The 18,796-nt window shown below is 42.0% G+C and overlaps 1 protein-coding gene across 2 annotated transcripts in view; it reads left to right on the forward strand.

The window, feature by feature from the left end:
• syde2 (synapse defective 1, Rho GTPase, homolog 2 (C. elegans)) overlaps positions 1-18,796 on the forward strand; it is a 153,772-nt gene that overhangs the window by 51,597 nt on the left and 83,379 nt on the right. Inside the window, exon 3 of one of the 2 annotated variants that reach the window (XM_072510312.1) lies at positions 4,085-5,187. In XM_072510312.1, coding sequence (XP_072366413.1) covers positions 4,085-5,187 — 1,103 coding nt within the window. The remainder of the gene's footprint in view (positions 1-4,084; positions 5,188-18,796) is intronic. The other variant, XM_072510313.1, reaches the window with a different exon arrangement.

The raw sequence follows: 18,796 nt of genomic DNA on the forward strand, positions 1-18,796 counted from the left end.
GGTGCAATACATGGACATGCTCCTTCTGTCTGCAAAGGACAGGATTCTGTGCATAAATATATGTAGCCTCTAGTAAGCTTAGGTGAGCCACACTGCGAGCCTGATCAGTAATCTTATTGACTGTTGGTGTAATTACTTAACACAATCTTGATTTTTAAAAAATTTTTTTTAGCAAGTGTTGTCCAATTGTGGAATCATATTTAATGTTGGATGCTGTGTTGAGTTTTGCTAGTACGAGCTGGTTAGGTATGGTCAGTAGTCTGCCTGTTGTGAACAGCCAAAGGGATGTACTATTTGATGTGATCCACAAGTCATTGGATTGTATGCCCTACGTTTTTGGAATTAGATTGGCACTGAAATTCATATACCACATTACTCATTTGTGTGATTGGCAAAATTGCTTTTTGACTTGACAGCAGCATCCTGTTAATGGAGCAGTGTGAAATGACTAGCTTCACGTTGCTTAAATATTTTGATGGGCCTTATCCTTCCTTCAGGGTAATCTGAGACAGACTGGGCCTCTGGTCCATCAATTAGTTTTCACTATGTAGTGAGCAATAATCTGATCAGGGTAGCTATTATTCTGCCAGGTGGCTTCGATGTGACCTTATTTCAGCACCAAGCTTCCATGGTGAGCAAATGGCTCCGGGCCCTATTTGCCAGGTTGCCAATAAGGACAATCTGATGGTACGTGGAACTGTAGGAATCCCAAACTGTATTTTGACTAGTGAAGGTAGGCTTGCCATAAACAGTAGTAGAGAACCCATTGGTAGATTTCTATCAATCATCAGAGTCCACTTGCCGACCAATGAGTGCTCTCTTCTCATGCAGTATAAATTGTTGTTCCCTTTACAATTGGTATTTTTGTAAATTGTGTCCTGATGAGTGAAAAGCTTCAACAGCATGTCTTTTTTATTTCAGGAATATTGAAGTGTTGTTTGGGGGAAATGCTTGTAATACAGTGGTCCAGCAGGTTTCATCGCTGATTTTGGATTATTTGAAAGAATGCATGTACCATGTGGATGTGAAAACTGTTGAGGAAAGCCAGGTTAGATGCAGCCATGTTAATGGCTGCAGTTCTGAGTGAAAATTAGTGAAATAAGCGTTCCAGAATAAAAAAGTATTAAATTATATGGGTTTTAATTCAAATTATTCAAATGAACACTTTTTATAATCAAGGACAATCCAAGTTTTGTTCCATAAAACTAGATGTAAATATTCCGGGGTAACTTTCATTGGAAAACTGGCTTGTACAATAATAGCCCTGGGCTTTATAATAGAAACTGATGTTTCATTGTGTATACTCCTCCTCTCCCCCCTTGCTTTTAAGTGTTTGCCACTATAGGAAAGATTACTATTGCATGGTCTAAAAATGGCACATGTTAATGAATGCTGTAAGGCAGGCTTGCTATTGGGATTTCTGTAATTTCTACTACAACGAGTCGTATTGTCTGAATTATCAGATGTCCCAATTTTGTTGGACTAGTCTCATGCCCGAATCGCACAGCAAACAGCTGGAGTATAAACCTTTCACTGTTCGGAAATGTCTGTTGCTCCAGAACAGAGATGCAGATAAGAAAAAAAACTCTGCTCTTGTTTCCCAGAAAAAAAATTCAGCCTCTTTTTTATTTTGTTGCCTTATGTGGACTTGGGAACATGTTAGTCGATCAAGCATTCAATGCATATGCGCCTGCTGCAGTTTGTTTCAAGTGCAAAAGCACAGTTAACAACATGTAGAGTTCTGGCATTCTACTTGGATGCTTGAAGTTAAGTATGATATTCAATAGGCTATTGGCCACTATATTCTTTTGCCGTATTTCATTTACAAAGCCTGGCTACAGATTGATTTAATTAACAAACTGAATTATTGCTTCCATATGCTGATGTAAGACCATACTGACATAGTTATATTACTTAAAATAAACTAGATGCTATGCTGAAAGTGCCTAATGTGATTAGCTCCAGAATAATAGCTTCTCTTGGGACTGAATACATCTGTCCACTTAAGTGGTGTGTATTTTGTAGCTTCTTGTATGAGGTGTCTATTGAACTGTTGGTATATTAAAACCTGCAGTGCAAATCAATCTTTTTGCTCGATTTAAAAGTAAACAATTAAAAGGTTGAAGATTCCTTTCGCAGAAGAAAGGGTCCTGAATCATTCTAATTAATAATAGACAAAGTATAATGTTATGTACTTGCTTTGGGGATCCTTTGGGGATTCCTTCTCTACTCTACTGAAAGCATTGATTTCTTGCTAGGGTGCAGTTATATGAGCACATAATACCCTCTGTCTTGTTTAAATTGCCATTATTATGCATGAGACTGCCAGTAAGCTACTTCACTGGGTGGGAGGGGAGGTGTAATGGTGAAATCGTTATGGTTATTGTGGCACAGGATGAAGCAATTTTGTCCACCAAGTTCATGTTGGCTCTCTGTAGCGTAATTTAGTCAGTCCTGTTCCCCTGCTCTTTCCCTGTAGCCCTGCCAGTTTATTTCCCTCCAGTGCCCATCCAATTTTCTTTTGAAAATCATTCATAGTTTTTGTTTCTGCCACCCTCGTGACAGCGAGTGCCAGGCCACTACCGCTTGCTGGGCTGAAAAAAGAAAGTTCTTTTGCACATCTTCCCTAAAACCTTAAATCTATCCCTCCCTAGGCATTATACCTCTAGTAAATGGGGACTGTTTTTGTAAAAGTTAACTAAACTTGCCATAAGCTTGTCAAATCCCTCCTCAATCTCCTTTACTTCAAGGAGAGAAACACCAGCTTCTTCAACCGTGCCTTGTGGCCGAAATCCTCCAACCCTGGAATCATTCTGGTTAACCTGTGCACCCTTTCAAGGACCCTCGCACCCTTACTAAAGTGCAGTGATCATAACTGGATACAATACTCTGTGGCCTAACCAGACTTTTATGATGACTCAACATAAATTGAGTGCAAAAGCAGGCACATTATGAAACTAAGATTCCATATATTTTGCCAACTAAACTTTCAATATGTATTGCCACCTTCACTGATCTAAGCACATGAGCCCCCAGATCCCTTTGTCCCTGTACACTCTTTAGAAACTGTGCCATTAAGACTATATTACCTCTCATCCCTTTTACCTTGTGCTTCTCAACATTAAATTCCATCTGCCCCTTGTCTGCCTATTCTGCTAGTCTATCTATCTTGTTGCAGTCCATTGGTGTCTATTACACCTCCAAGCTTGGTATCATCGGCAAGTTTTGAAATTTTACTCTGTATCCCAATCATTTATATCAATAAAAGCAGTGGTCCTGTAGCCCTGACCCATGGCAACATGACTGTCCACCATCCTCCAGTCTGAAAAACAACCATTTACTGCAACTCCGTTTTCTGTCCTTACGCTTTTTTAAATTCAAGCTGACAGCTCTTTTTCCATGAGCATCAATTTTGTTAACCTTTTTATGTGTTCCTTGTCAAACATTTAAGTCCAGATGGGCAACAACAACTGAATTCCCTTTGACTTTTATTGCATCAAACAATTCAGTTAAATTAATCAAATAAGATAGGATTATTTGAAATGAAATGAAAATCGCTTATTGTCACAAGTAGACATCAAATGAAGTTACTATGAAAAGCTCCTAGTCGCCACGTTCCGGTGCCTGTTCGGGGAGGCTGGTACGGGAATTGAACCCACGCTGTTGGCCTGCCTTGGTCTGCTTTAAAAGCCAGCTATTTAGCCCTGTGCTAAACCAGCCTCATATTTATTATTTAAAATGAATATAGTCAGATTCTGTCCCAATTCACAGCCCCAGTAAAGACTATTTGAATCAGGAGTCTGAGTTATCTGCAATATTTTCTTTACGCCTGTCCCCAACCCATGCCATTGCCACTGAACAACACCATACAGCCTGGGGATTGTAGTTGGACTATATGGCTCATCCTCTTGTTAGATATACAGGCTGAACTGTTAGGAGAAGCCTGCTTTATTTTAATAAAATTTTACCAATGTCAATTGCAAATATGTTGATGATTAAGTTATAGTTAAATTATTAGTTTTTCAAAGATTCACAGTACTGTTTGAATTGAGTTTAACATAATCTTCATTAATTTTGGTTTTAGTAGCTGCCACTGATCCTTCCAATGGTCCTGTCTGTGCAGTAGCAGTAGTAGCGACAACAGCAACGACGCCTGAGTTTTCTCCGCCATCTAGCCCTAATCCTTTGAAAAAGGGGACTACAATTAATTGGCCCTTTCCAGAAAAGATAAAATCTCCGCGAACTGTGAGGAAGCTTTCAATGAAAATGAGAAAACTTCCTGAACTCAGCAGAAAATTGAGTGTTAAAGGGACTTCAAGCCACAACTGTAATGATAATTCATCGCCCAAAGGCAACCATGGTTCCTCCTTGTCTCCTGGAATTGTGACGAATGCAGCTAGTAGGAATGTCATCAGTCGTTATCATCTGGATACAAGTGTTGTGTCACAGAACTACAAGAAGAAAAGTTCAGGAAGCTCCAAATCCGCTAGCAAGGGTGGCTACCTTAGTGATGGAGATTCACCAGAACTTGTAGCTAAATCGGGTAAGCACTCCTGTGAAAGCAAATCTGCAAAGGGGAACATTGCAACCTCTCACAAAACACACAGTACAGAAATTGATATTGATGCTTTCAGGCATTACAGCTTTGTGGACCAACCTAAATGTTCTCAATATATTTCAGGACTAATGAGTGTACATTTTTATGGCGCTGAGGATTTGAAGCCACCAAGAATTGATTCCAGAGATGTATTCTGTGCCATTCAAGTAGATTCAGTCAACAAAGCAAGGACTGCCTTATTGACCTGCAGAACTACATTTTTGGATATGGACCATACATTTAATATTGAGCTAGAGAATGCTCAGCATCTCAAGCTAGTAGTCTTCAGCTGGGAACCAACGCCTCGTCGGAACCGCGTTTGCTGCCATGGTACTGTTGTGCTCCCCACACTCTTCAGGGTTTCCAAGATGCATCAGCTAGCAGTAAAACTCGAACCCAGAGGGCTCATTTATGTGAAACTGACTCTGATGGAACAGTGGGAAAATTCATTAGACAGCCCAGATGGAGAGCGAGAACCAGTGATGTTTGGTGTTGAGGCACGGAAAATAGTAGAGAAGGAAAATATGGGCTTGAGGGTGCCATTGTTGATGCAGAAATGTATTGTGGAAATAGAAAAGCGAGGCTGTCAGGTAAGTCCATAGTCCTTTTTAAATTTATTGTTGGAAAGTTCTGTTTTTAATAATGACACGTGTGATTGATTCAGTATGTTCAAAATATCTGTGGATTCATGGCCCACCCGAGAGGATTTCACTCAAAGCTGAAAACCCAGTGTAGTATTGAGTGTTGCACTGTCAGGGGCACTGCCTGTTTGATAAATGTCAGACCATATAGATGCAAAAAAATCCCATAGCACGTTTTCCAAACAAGCCTGGGAGTTCTCCTGGTATCCTGGTCAATATTCATCCTTCAATTAACACTGTATTTAAAAACAAAATTGCTGTTCAAGGGTCTTACTGTGTGTAAATTGGCTGCTGCATTTGCCTACATTATATTTCAAAATCCCCTAATTAGCTGTGCAATACTTTGGGGCATCCTGAATACATGAAAGATATTGTATAATGCAGGCTCTGGGATCCTTCTCCTTGCAGCAGAGATGGTGAAGGGAAAATGTAATAGAGGTATGTAAAATATTTGAGTCAATGACAAGAAACTATTTTACTGGCAGGAAGGTTGGTAACCAGAGGGCACAGACGTAAGGAACTACTGGGAAAGTTGGTATTTTTTTTTAAATACAGGGAGTTGGAATGATCCAAAAGGGCTGTGGAAGAAGATTCAATAGTGACTTCAAAAGAAAATTGGATAAATACTTGAAAAGGGTAAACTTGGGCAAGCACGGTGGTGCAGTAGTTAGCACTGCTACCTCACGTCGCCGACGGACTGGGCTTTGCATATTTTCTGTGTCTGCCTGGGTCTCGCCCCCACAACCCAAAGATGTGCAGGGTAGGTGGATTGGCCATGCTAAATTGATCCTTAGTTGGGGAAAAAAAGGAGTGGGTACTTTACGAAAAGGATAAATTTATAGATTGATTTCATAGAGCAGGGGTATGGGACTAATTGGAAAGTTGAGTCAGTACAGGTAATTTGGTGGGGGCGGTGAGAATGGACTTCTGTGTTGTACGATTCTAAGTTCCTGCTGCCTTCTGAGAAAACTGTAAATTTACAGATTAGAAACATCAACATATGTCATACCACAAGACTGGATGTCTAATTCATTTATGACCAAGCACAAAAATGTGTGTTTTTGCCACCAATTTGTGCTGGAAATGAATGTGCAATCACTTGTGTACCCAAAGGAGCTAATTATCTATGAACTACCCGTTTAAGGCATACAACACTGTAAAGTAAGGTGCAATTTACCTTTTTTACATTTTACATAAAATTCCATAGAAGGAGAAAGAAATGAAAAATGAAAATTGCTTATTGTCACAAGTAGGCTTCAAATGAAGTTACTGTGAAAAACCCCTAGTCGCCACATTCCGGCGCCTGTTCGGGGAGGCTGTTACGGGAAAAGAGGCATGAAGGAGGGTCAAAAGCTGTTCTACCATTTGTCATGTTTGGAACACTGCATCTGACATTTTATTTCTTCTGTGAAGTTGTTGCATACAGGTGAGATTCTGACAACTGCAATCTTAACATTCATCCTTACAATGCCTGACCAATGGTACCCATACCTGGTGCAACTGAGTCCTTTTAGGCTGTCATGCTATTTTCTTTAAATGGGAGAATTCACTGCCTTGCAAATGGGAATAAATAAAGCACAAACAATGTTTCATTCATTAGTGACTAAAGATACAAAATGTTATTTGAAGGACAGTTGGTGACCTTCATTATTCTGACTGATTAGTACAGCACGCCCCTCTGCAAAACTACCTTTTTGGGAGCTGTATAAAAAGTGTTTAGCAATGAATATAGTATGTCATATTCTATGTGACTTTTCTTTGGTGATGTAAATCACCATTGCTATATAACGGTTCGTAATTTATGTGCGATTTAAGATGAGGGGAGTTATTCTAAATTAATTCAAACTTGAAGTATTGGCAGGATGTGTGTAGAGCAACTTGAGTCCAAAATATATCACCTAGTTTGATTTCATGTCGTCTTGTCCTAATTTATAACCAGCTTTTACTATCAATAGTCTCCTTTCCAAGATAAATCCCGGGTTTGTCCATTTTTTGCTCTTAACATTTTAAGGGGGTAGGGTGAAGGGAGGGTTCTGTCTCTTGACTCTCTGCATTTTCAAGAATGTGAATGGGCCGTAGTATTGGATTTAAGGGGTTCTCTGAAGATGCGCTACGGAATCCCTCTCGGACGTGCAAGGGTAAGGTAATGGCAATTTCCCAGAACTGCAAACTTCACCTAAGAAATTGTCCTGCACTGGAACCATCCGAAGATGGGATTTAAATCGCAATCTTCGGATTGTTCCGGGTGTGTTACACAGTTACCTACAAAATGTTACAATTAAAACTTCTTCTAACTTCCGAGTAACTATTATAAAGAGACAGAATGCACCTGACCTCTGATTCACCTCTCTTCACCCCTCAAATCCTATCCACTTATCTTAGATGCTTCTCCCTGGCCTGTCAATTTCAATGGATATTTAAACTTAACCTGGTTTCCGGCAGCTTGTGGTGTAAGAAAAGGGGGATGTCTTCCTTCAACCTGGCTGCTGGACTGTGATACTGGGCCTCGAGGACTGTTATGTTGCCTGGATCTTGCCCAGCCTGAGTCAGAAGTTCAGAAAAGAAGGGCAGGGAAGAAATCTCACACAAGTAATTGGACATGGAGTGGCAGTCCGATGCTGCTTGCTGCTCCGAGGAAGGTACTTCTCAGGATATCCTTGCTGGATGAAAATCTGTCCAGTACTCTAATTGCAGTCTAATCTGAGGACTATGCAGTTTGGTCACGACTTTTCCTTGCTGGTATTGTGAAGTTTAGACTATGTTGTGCAATATTCTACTGGCTTGGATTACTACTTTGCATTGTTTAGTTCTCCTGACCATTAAGACTATTAAAGCTCTTTCATTAGCTATTTTAACTGCTTCATGGTGTGTGTGGGTCATTTACACTTTTTCTTCCGAAATAATTAAATTTTATCTGCTCCAAATCATTAATATTTATCTGCTCTGGCTCTGTCCACTTAGATATTTTATTCAACAAATTATCTAATTTATGAGCTGCCTTCTCCAATTTCAGTGTCCCTTCTAATTTGGCTACTTGGAATTGAACTTCTGAGTGCAAGTTATTTACATAGAAATGGCAATTACCCTTAGCCTTCACACTAACTACCTTTCCTCATTTTGACATATTTCTTGTACTCATTTCTGTCTACTTTTCAGATATTTTCTTATCCATCTCCAGCATCTACCTTGGGTCCAGAACCTTTCATGTGAACATTTGGTTTATAAGTTTAGATTAAACACATTCAATGGCTTCCCATAGTCTACTTGGGTTGTCATTTCCTTTTTTAAATAAAACAAGGGTTGGTCTTTAAGGCTTAACAACCGAAATGTATGCTGACTGCTTTTTCCTGACTGCCTGAACGGCAAACTTACTGTTGAGCTGAAATGAGGAGTTGTCAGTTCAATCAGGAGGTATCCAATTGTCTAAACAGAAAAATCAAAATCACTTCAGTTTATTTGCATCAAGTGCAAAGAACAAGTACCTTGCAGAAGTCCACCATTCACTTTTTAAAAAACCTATAATTTCCCAATTAAAATATCCTCTGGTCAAAGCTCGCGTGTTGCACTGGAATTCTCAATTGGGTCCACAATTGTTCAGTTTTTCCAAGAGGTCAAAATTTCTACGAGTGAAATCAGGAAGCACTTTTCCACAAAGGGAAGTAGCAATACAGAATTGTCTTCCTCCCAAAAGCTTGTGGGTACTGGATTAAGACTGGGGTTGCTGGATTTTTATTGTCAAAACAGTGCCAAGGATGTGGATCAAGCTGATTAAATGGAGTAATGGTTCCGATAGACTAAATTCTCTCAGCCCAGGATGTGGCCATTTGATTTATCGTGTCTGTGCATTCTTTTTGAAAGATCTGCAATTTAGTTCAACACCCAGCTTTCCAACTGTAACCTTTAAATACATGTCCAGTTGCCTTTTGGAAGTTTCTGTGGGATGTGATTCCACCACCCTTTCAGCTTGTTTGATATTAAAGTAAAAATGCTGAAAATATTCTGATCGGGCAGCATCTATGAAGAGAAAAAAACGACCTATTTAGCAGCTCTTTTTTTTTTCCTATATTTATTCTCCATCTTGACTGCAACATTAACTTTATCTTTTTGTGGAGACATGCAAAGTCTGTCACAAGAAGATTTCCTTTTTTGTCCAGAGTCAGCCCTACCATTCCCTTAACTGTCCTTTGATTGTCTTTTATGTTGATCATTTCTCATAATCTCACTTTGTATTCCTTGTATCCTTCCCTAATTTCCCTTGCACACTCTGTGCTGCGCCTGATTTTCAGTTGTAATCTGCACCTGACTTTTGTCATAAACTTCCTTTTGTTTTATTTAAAACTTAATTTCCTTGATCATCCAGGAAGCTGTAGCCTTGGATGCACCATGTTTCCTCCTTTTAGGAATATGCTTGGTTTGTATCTGAACTGTCTCTGCCTTGGAGGCCTGCCCATTGGTCATTTGCTGTATTAAGAACATAAGAAGTAGGAGAAGGAGTAGGCCACACAGCCAATCCACCCTGCTCCACCATTCAATATGATCATGGCTGATCTTGGGCTTCAACTCTACTTTCCTGCCTATTGAAAAATGAAATGAAAATCGCTTATTGTCACAGGTCGGCTTCAATGAAGTTACTGTGAAAAGCCCCTAGTCGCCACATTCTGGCGCCTGTTCGGGGAGGCTGTTACGGGAATTGAACCGTGCTGCTGGCCTGCCTTGGTCTGCTTTCAAAGCCAGCGATTTAGCCCAGTGTGCTAAACATTCCCCATATCCCTTAATTATCTGAGACCAAAAATGTGCCTGTCCCAGCCTTGCATACATTCAACAATGGGGTAGAGAATTCTAAAGATTCCCAAGTTTTTGAGCGAAGATATTTCTCCTCATTTCATTCCTAAATGATCGTCACCTAATCCTGAGACTGTGCCCCTGTGTTTTAGATTCCCCGACCATCGGAAACAATCTCTCAGCGTCTGCCCTATCTCTGATTGTCCACCGATCAAACCCTTTCAGAATCTTTTATGTTTCAATGAGATCACCTCATTCTGCTGCACTCCAGAGAATTTAAGCCCAATTTGCTCAGCCTCTCATCATAGGACATCCCCCTCAACCCTGGGTAAAATCTAGTGACCCTTCGCTGCACCGTCTCCAATGAAAGTGTAATCCTGACCAGTCATTTCCAGTCTGTTCTCGGCTAATCCCTTCTTAAATCACTGAAATTGGTTCCCCAACAGTTAGGTATTCTCACCTTTGTATTTTTGTTTTTCCATTTCTGTAAATATTGTAAACCTAATATGTTATGATCAATTTTACCCTGATGTTCTCCAACTGCAACACACTCCACTTTTTCTACTTTATTCTCTCAAATTGAAAAACCACAGAAAAACATAGAAAATAGAAGCAGGTGGAGGCCATTTGGCCCTTCGAGCCTGCTCCACCATTCATTATGATCATGGCTGATCATCAAGTTCAATCCCCTGATCCCGCCTTCTCCCCTCCCCTTGATCCCTTTAGCCCCAAGAGCTATATCTAATTCCTTTTTGAAATTGCACAACATTTTGGCCTCAACTACTTTCTGTGGTAGCGAATTCCACAGATTCACCATTCTCTGGGTGAAGACATTTCTCCTCACCTCTGTCCTAAATGGTTTATCCCACATCCTCAAACTATGACCCCCTAGTTCTGGACTGCCCCACCATCGGGCACATTCTTTCTGAACCTGTCATATGAGAGACCAAGTTGGTTAGGATCATATCATTGGAGTTTAGAAGAGTGAGAGGGGATCTCATAGAAATTTATAAAATTCTAACAGGATTAGACAGGATATGTCTAATCCTGTTAGAATTTTATAAATTTCTATGAGATCCCCTCTCACTCTTCTAAACTCCAATGATATGATCCTAACCAACTTGGTCCCTCCTCATATGACAGTTCAGCCAAGCCAGGAATCAGCCAGGTAAACCTATGCTGCACTCGACCATTACAAGAATATCCTTCATCAGATAAAGATGCCAAAACTGCACACACTACTCCAGGTGTGGCCTCACTAATGCCCTGTGCAATTGCAGTAAAACATCCCTATTCCTATACTCAAATTCTCTCGCTATGAAGGCCAGCAGACCATTTGCCATCTTTACTGCCTGCTGTACCTGCGTGCTTACTTTCAGCGACTGATGCACGAGGACACTTGTTGAGTATCCACCTCTCAATTTGCACCCATTCAAATAATAACCTGCCTTCCTATTTTTGCTACCGAAGTAGATAACCTCACATTTATCCACATTATACTGCATTTGCCATGCATGTGTCTACTCACTCAGCCAGTCCAAATCCCACTGAAGCATCTCTGCATCTTCCTCACAGCTCACCCTCCCAATCAACTTTGTATCATCTGCTAATCTGGAGATAATACATTTAGTTCCCTCGTCCAAATCATTAATATATAATGTGAACAGTTAGGGTCCTACAGATCCCTGCGATACCCCACTAGTCACTGCTTGCCAATCAGAAAAAGACCCATTTATTCCAACTTCTAGCTTCCTGTCTGCTAACCGGCTTTCTATCCATCTCAAGATCCAGCACTGCTCCTTGTGCATATCGATTAAGAAAGTTTACCACCCTCCTTGCTCCTTTACACTTTTTACCCTAATCTATATTGGAGTAATTGAAGCCCCTTTACTAGAACATAGAACATTACAGCGCAGTACAGGCCCTTCGTCCCTCGATGTTGCGCCGACCTGTGAAACCACTCTAAAGCCCATCTACACAATTCCCTTATCGTCCATATGTCTATTCAATTACCATTTAAATGCCCTTAGTGTTGGCGAGTCCACTACTGTTGCAGGCAGGGCATTCCACGCCCTTGCTACTCTTTGAGTAAAGAACCTACCTCTGACATCTGTCCTATATCTATCTCCCCTCAATTTAAAGCTATGTCCCCTCGTGCTAGACATCACCATCCGAGGAAAAAGGCTCTCACTGTCCACCCTATCTAATCCTCTGATGATCTTGTATTTTTATGTTTTCCTAAGGTTTGTTACAAAGTTTTCTCCTTTATCACCCTCCCTCTCTTTTGCCATCTATTGTAAACGCCCAGCAATGGGACTTTCAGTCTTGAAGGCATATAGATCCAAGGTGGGTAAATATTTAGGTACAGATCAGCTAAACTAGTATTAAATGGCACAAGGGGTTTAAGCAATTAAATGGCCTACTATAGTTCCTATTGGGATTACTGTTGTTTTCGTTTGATGCCACTTTGGTATATGACTGTTGGTGAATGCATTTCAAGGGTGTTGTGATTTTTCTGGATTTGTCTGCCTCTGGAGCAATACAGTTGTTTTGAGTTTGCCTGTCTACTGTTTAAATTGGCAGTGTTCCAGGACATAAAGGCTGCTTCTATATACATGCTATTATTACAATACTCTACCCTAGCAGAGCAGGCATAGTGGTCTCTCAGCAATAAAAACTATTCAGATGAGGGATATATTTGAGACTGATTTGTCTTTAATAAAAAAGGAAAGCAATTTAAACAAAAAGTAAACTGTCTTTTCCTTCAAATTTAAAAGGCACTCATTCCAAAGAAAATAATTGGGAAGAGTATTTGTATTGAAGAAATATTAAGTCGTTTATTTTTGCAAGTGCTTTTTAAAACATAAATACTTGGTTGAGTTTGCTACTAAAGTAGTCTTATTCTTCAGTAAGTGGAAATGTTTCTCTACCGTCTCCGCACATGTTTCTTTTGCCTGCAGTGTCTACAATCCTACATTGTTTGCAGTGAATGTTATTGATACATTAACTGCATGTATAGAACATGACCTGAGCTGTATATAGGAACATAGAAACCTCATACTTGAAAGCACGAATAGACCACATGGCCCTTTTGAGCCTGATCCATCATTCAATAAGATCATGACTGATCTGGTGCTTTGGTATAACTAAGAAAGCTATCGACTGAACCATGTTCATGTTTGAATTAATTGACTTCTGGATTAACAAAGAACAAAGAACAAAGAAATGTACAGCACAGGAACAGGCCCTTCGGCCCTCCAAGCCCGTGCCGACCATACTGCCCGACTAAACTACAATCTTCTACACTTCCTGGGTCCGTATCCTTCTATTCCCATCCTATTCATATATTTGTCAAGATGCCCCTTAAATGTCCCTATCGTCCCTGCTTCCACTACCTCCTCCGGTAGTGAGTTCCAGGCACCCACTACCCTCTGCGTAAAAAACTTGCCTCGTACATCTACTCTAAACTTTGCCCCTCTCACCTTAAACCTATGCCCCCTAGTAATTGACCCCTCTACCCTGGGGAAAAGCCTCTGACTATCCACTCTGTCTATGCCCCTCATAATTTTGTATACCTCTATCAGGTCGCCCCTCAACCTCCTTCGTTCCAGTGAGAACAAACCGAGTTTATTCAATCGCTCCTCATAGCTTATGCCCTCCATACCAGGCAACATTCTGGTAAATCTCTTCTGCACCCTCTCTAAAGCCTCCACATCCTTCTGGTAGTGTGGCGACCAGAATTGAACACTATACTCCAAGTGTGGCCTAACTAAGGTTCTATACAGCTGCAACATGACTTGCCAATTCTTATACTCAATGCCCCGGCCAATGAAGGCAAGCATGCCGTATGCCTTCTTGACTACCTTCTCCACCTGTGTTGCCCCTTTCAATGACCTGTGGACCTGTACTCCTAGATCTCTTTGACTTTCAATACTCTTGAGGGTTCTACCATTCACTGTATATTCCCTACCTGCATTAGCCCTTCCAAAATGCATTACCTCACATTTGTCCGGATTAAACTCCATCTGCCATCTCTCCGCCCAAGTCTCCAGACAATCTAAATCCTGCTGTATCCTCAGACAGTCCTCATCGCTATCCGCAATTCCACCAACCTTTGTGTCGTCTGCAAACTTACTAATCAGACCAGTTACATTTTCCTCCAAATCATTTATATATACTACAAAGAGCAAAGGTCCCAGCACTGATCCCTGTGGAACACCACTGGTCACAGCCCTCCAATGAGAAAAGCATCCCTCCATTGCTACCCTCTGCCTTCTATGGCCTAGCCAGTTCTGTATCCACCTTGCCAGTTCACCCCTGATCCCGTGTGACTTCACCTTTTGTACTAGTCTACCATGAGGGACCTTGTCAAAGGCCTTACTGAAGTCCATATAGACAACATCTACTGCCCTACCTGCATCAATCATCTTAGTGACCTCCTCGCAAAACTCTATCAAGTTAGTGAGACACGACCTTCCCTTCACAAAACCGTGCTGCCTCTCACTAATACGTCCATTTGCTTCCAAATGGGAGTAGATCCTGTCTCGAAGAATTCTCTCCAGTAATTTCCCTACCACTGAAGTAAGGCTCACCGGCCTGTAGTTCCCGGGATTATCCTTGCTACCCTTCTTAAACAGAGGAACAACATTGGCTATTCTCCAGTCCTCCGGGACATCCCCTGAAGACAGCGAGGATCCAAAGATTTCTGTCAAGGCCTCAGCAATTTCCTCTCCAGCCTCCTTCAGTATTCTGGGGTAGATCCCATCCGGCCCTGGGGACCTATCTACCTTAATATTTTTTAAGACACCCAACACCTCGTCTTTTTCGATCACAATGTGACCCAGGCTATCTACACCCCCTTCTCCAGACTCAACATCTACCAATTCCTTCTCTTTGGTGAATACTGATGCAAAGTATTCATTTAGTACCTCGCCCATTATCTCTGGCTCCACACATAGATTCCCTTGCCTATCCTTCAGTGGGCCAACCCTTTCCCTGGCTACCCTCTTGCTTTTTATGTACGTGTAAAAAGCCTTGGGATTTTCCTTAACCCTATTTGCCAATGACTTTTCATGACCCCTTCTAGCCCTCCTGACTCCTTGCTTAAGTTCCTTCCTACTTTCCTTATATGCCACACAGGCTTCGTCTGTTCCCAGCCTTTTAGCCCTGACAAATGCCTCCTTTTTCTTTTTGACGAGGCCTACAATATCACTCGTCATCCAAGGTTCCCGAAAATTGCCGTATTTATCTTTCTTCCTCACAGGAACATGCCTGTCCTGTATTCCTTTCAACTGACACTTGAAAGCCTCCCACATGTCAGATGTTGATTTACCCTCAAACATCCGCCCCCAATCTATGTTCTTCAGTTCCCACCTAATATTGTTATAATTAGCCTTCCCCCAATTTAGCACATTCATCCTCGGACCACTCTTATCCTTGTCCACCAGTACTTTAAAACTTACTGAATTGTGGTCACTGTTACCGAAATGCTCCCCTACTGAAACATCTACCACCTGGCCGGGCTCATTCCCCAATACCAGGTCCAGTACCGCCCCTTCCCTAGTTGGACTGTTTACATATTGTTTTAAGAAGCCCTCCTGGATGCTCCTTACAAACTCCGCCCCGTCTAAGCCCCTGGCACTAAGTGAGTCCCAGTCAATATTGGGGAAGTTGAAGTCTCCCATCACCACAACCCTGTTGTTTTTACTCTTTTCCAAAATCTGTCTACCTATCTGCTCCTCCATCTCCCGCTGGCTGTTGGGAGGCCTGTAGTATACCCCCAACATTGTGACTGCACCCTTCTTATTCCTGATTTCTACCCATATAGCCTCACTGCCCTCGGAGGTGTCCTCTCGCAGTATAGCTGTGATATTCTCCCGAACAAGTAGCGCAACTCCGCCTCCCCTTTTACATCCCCCTCTATCCCGCCTGGAACATCTAAATCCTGGAACGTTTAGCTGCCAATCCTGCCCTTCCCTCAACCAGGTCTCTGTAATGGCAACAACATCATAGTTCCAAGTAGTAATCCAAGCTCTAAGTTCATCTGCCTTACCCGTAATGCTCCTTGCATTAAAACATATGCACTTCAGGCCACCAGACCCGCTGTGTTCAGCAACTTCTCCCCGTCTGCTCTGCCTCAGAGCCACACTGTCCCTATTCCCTAGTTCTCCCTCAATGCTCTCACCTTCTGACCTATTGCTCCCGTGCCCATCCCCCTGCCATACTAGTTTAAACCCTCCCGTGTGACACTAGCAAACCTCGCGGCCAGGATATTTATGCCTCTCCGGTTTAGATGCAACCCGTCCATCTTATACAGGTCACACCTGCCCCGGAAGAGCTCCCAGTGGTCCAGATAACGGAAACCCTCCCTCCTACACCAGCTGTTTAGCCACGTGTTTGTCTGCTCTATCTTCCTATTTCTAGCCTCACTGGCACGTGGCACAGGGAGTAATCCCGAGATTACAACCCTCGAGGTCCTGTCTTTTAACTTTCTGCCTAGCTCCCTGAACTCCTGCTGCAGGACCTCATGCCCTTTCCTGCCTATGTCGTTAGTACCAATATGTACAACGACCTCTGCCTGTTTGCCCTCCCCCTTCAGGATTCCCTCTACCCGTTCGGAGACATCCTGGACCCTGGCACCAGGGAGGCAACATACCATCCTGGAGTCTCTTTCACGTCCACAGAAGCGCCTATCTGTGCCCCTGACTATAGAGTCCCCTATTACTATTACTCTTCCAGTGGATTCCAGTGGATATTTATTTTAGACACCTTGGCTCACCACCACTTCCTTAAGGGCAATTTGGGATGGGCAACAAATGCCAGCAATGCCCAGATCCCATGAACAGTTGTTTTAAAATTGAGAAGTTGTGTACATTTCTGAGCCTTTGGCATCCATACCCCCTCCTCTAATAGCTGGGTGAAAAATTCAGAGAATGTGTCTACATCATGACATGGACTTGACCTTCTGGGAGCAAGTACTAATTTTGTGGATTGTTGAGTTGCTTCTAGCCAAATGTGGTGAAATTTAAGTCAGACAGTTTATGGCTTGTTAATTGTGTATATAGAAAAAATGACCTCCTTTTGAAAATTATTTTAAAACATTGTATTGTACTCTGAGAATGAGAATGACGAGCCTTATGATCAGGGTCGCTGTGACCTTTAATGGCAATTGGCAAGCAAAGCTCTGGAGGTTGTACAGGATCCAAGTAGCAGAGAAGAAAACTTTTGGATGACCCCTGCATTCTTGAACATTTTCCTTTCCCTCATTCTGGATTTTAGTAGTGGACTTTGCCAAATTCCATGCTAGAGAACTGCTAATTTATTGCCTGATCCTTCTGTAAGCGGATCAGGAGCAGTCTGTTAAAGATGTGGTCCACTTATTTCCAGGTGCAGAGTCAATGGAGCTTACAGAAGTTGTGTGATTGACAAATAGTGATGGTTGTAGCATCAGGGGCACAAATTGAGACCATATTTTACAGGAAAGTTAGACTGGCAACCTCTCCTCTGCTTAGCAGTTGGGTTGACAATTAAGTAGCGTAAATCATTCTAAAATTTATGGTTCTTTTGACTGTAGTTGAAGGAGACAACAATGAATTGATTCTGGTAAATAAAATTTTGAATATGCAATTGAAAAGGCTATTTCCTTGCCCAGAAAAGCTGCCTTTTTAAATTAGCGCACTTATTTTTTTTCTTTTAGTGTAAGATGGGGGAATTGGGAAAGTGTAGTTTAAGATGCATTTATAGCTTCCAGAAAACCTCTCTCTAAAACATTGTTTTGCTGTTCAATCCTCTATCATGATTTCTGCCACATTTCCATTGGAAAATATGGAGCTGCAGTTAAAACTCTCAAATGTCACAATCTAGAAATGTGTAGTGCTTCTCGGTGAATAGAGATAAATACTGACGATGGTTTGTATGAGCTTTACATAATTTTGTTAGCACCTCTCCATTGTGGGTAACCAGATGTGTCTCTAATCATCCTAATGTCCAGACTGTGGTCTCCAAATTTCTCAAAAGGGTTTCAGCACCATTTGAGGCCCTTCCCCTTTACCCTGCCCCTCATGTTCCATTTACTTACATGTGGTTGGCCTTGCTAGCCAGTCAGAGCATTCTGACAATGGCCAGGGATTCTGTGGTGGGGGGGGGGGGAATCCCGTGTGTGCCAAGCTTGTAGTTAAAGCAGAGATTAATATTATTGACGGGAGGGAAGTGCTCTTCAATTACAAAGGTCCCCCCCCTCCCGAGGCTGACCTCATGGAGGGGTGGAAAGCAGCTTGCGGTGCTCCATAATTTCTTCGGTCTGCTAACCGGGAATGATGTAGGCAGATGCCATTTTGGGTGTGCAGTGCCAACTACCCTTGGAGCTCTATTATGTGGGCAGTAGGTTACATTGACCATGACTACCCCCTGCTCATCTGAACAGCATTCGTAACCACTTACATCCAGGGTGAAGCACTGAATTTCAGCAGCATTGTGAGCTTGCAGTGAAATTTAACTGTTACCACGCGTGTGCTGAAACCTGGGACTCCCTTGATCTTCACCGCTAAAGGAGTGGCTCTTGTTATTTTTGTAACATTGTAGACACAGCTCCCAGAGGTTTGCTGTGAACTTCAGTATCTAGTTGACATTTGGAATGGCACCTACAGTGAAATTGGGCGTACAGGTTCCACATCTTGTGTCCAAAAGGGTTTCCATGAACAAGGAGCCATTAAACAGGGTGTGAAGTGCATGCCAGGTTTTACAGTAGCTCGGTAAAGCAACTGCCTTTTGTTGGCCT

This window comes from Scyliorhinus torazame, chromosome 7 (genome assembly GCF_047496885.1).
Source record: "Scyliorhinus torazame isolate Kashiwa2021f chromosome 7, sScyTor2.1, whole genome shotgun sequence".
Lineage (NCBI taxonomy): Eukaryota > Metazoa > Chordata > Chondrichthyes > Carcharhiniformes > Scyliorhinidae > Scyliorhinus > Scyliorhinus torazame.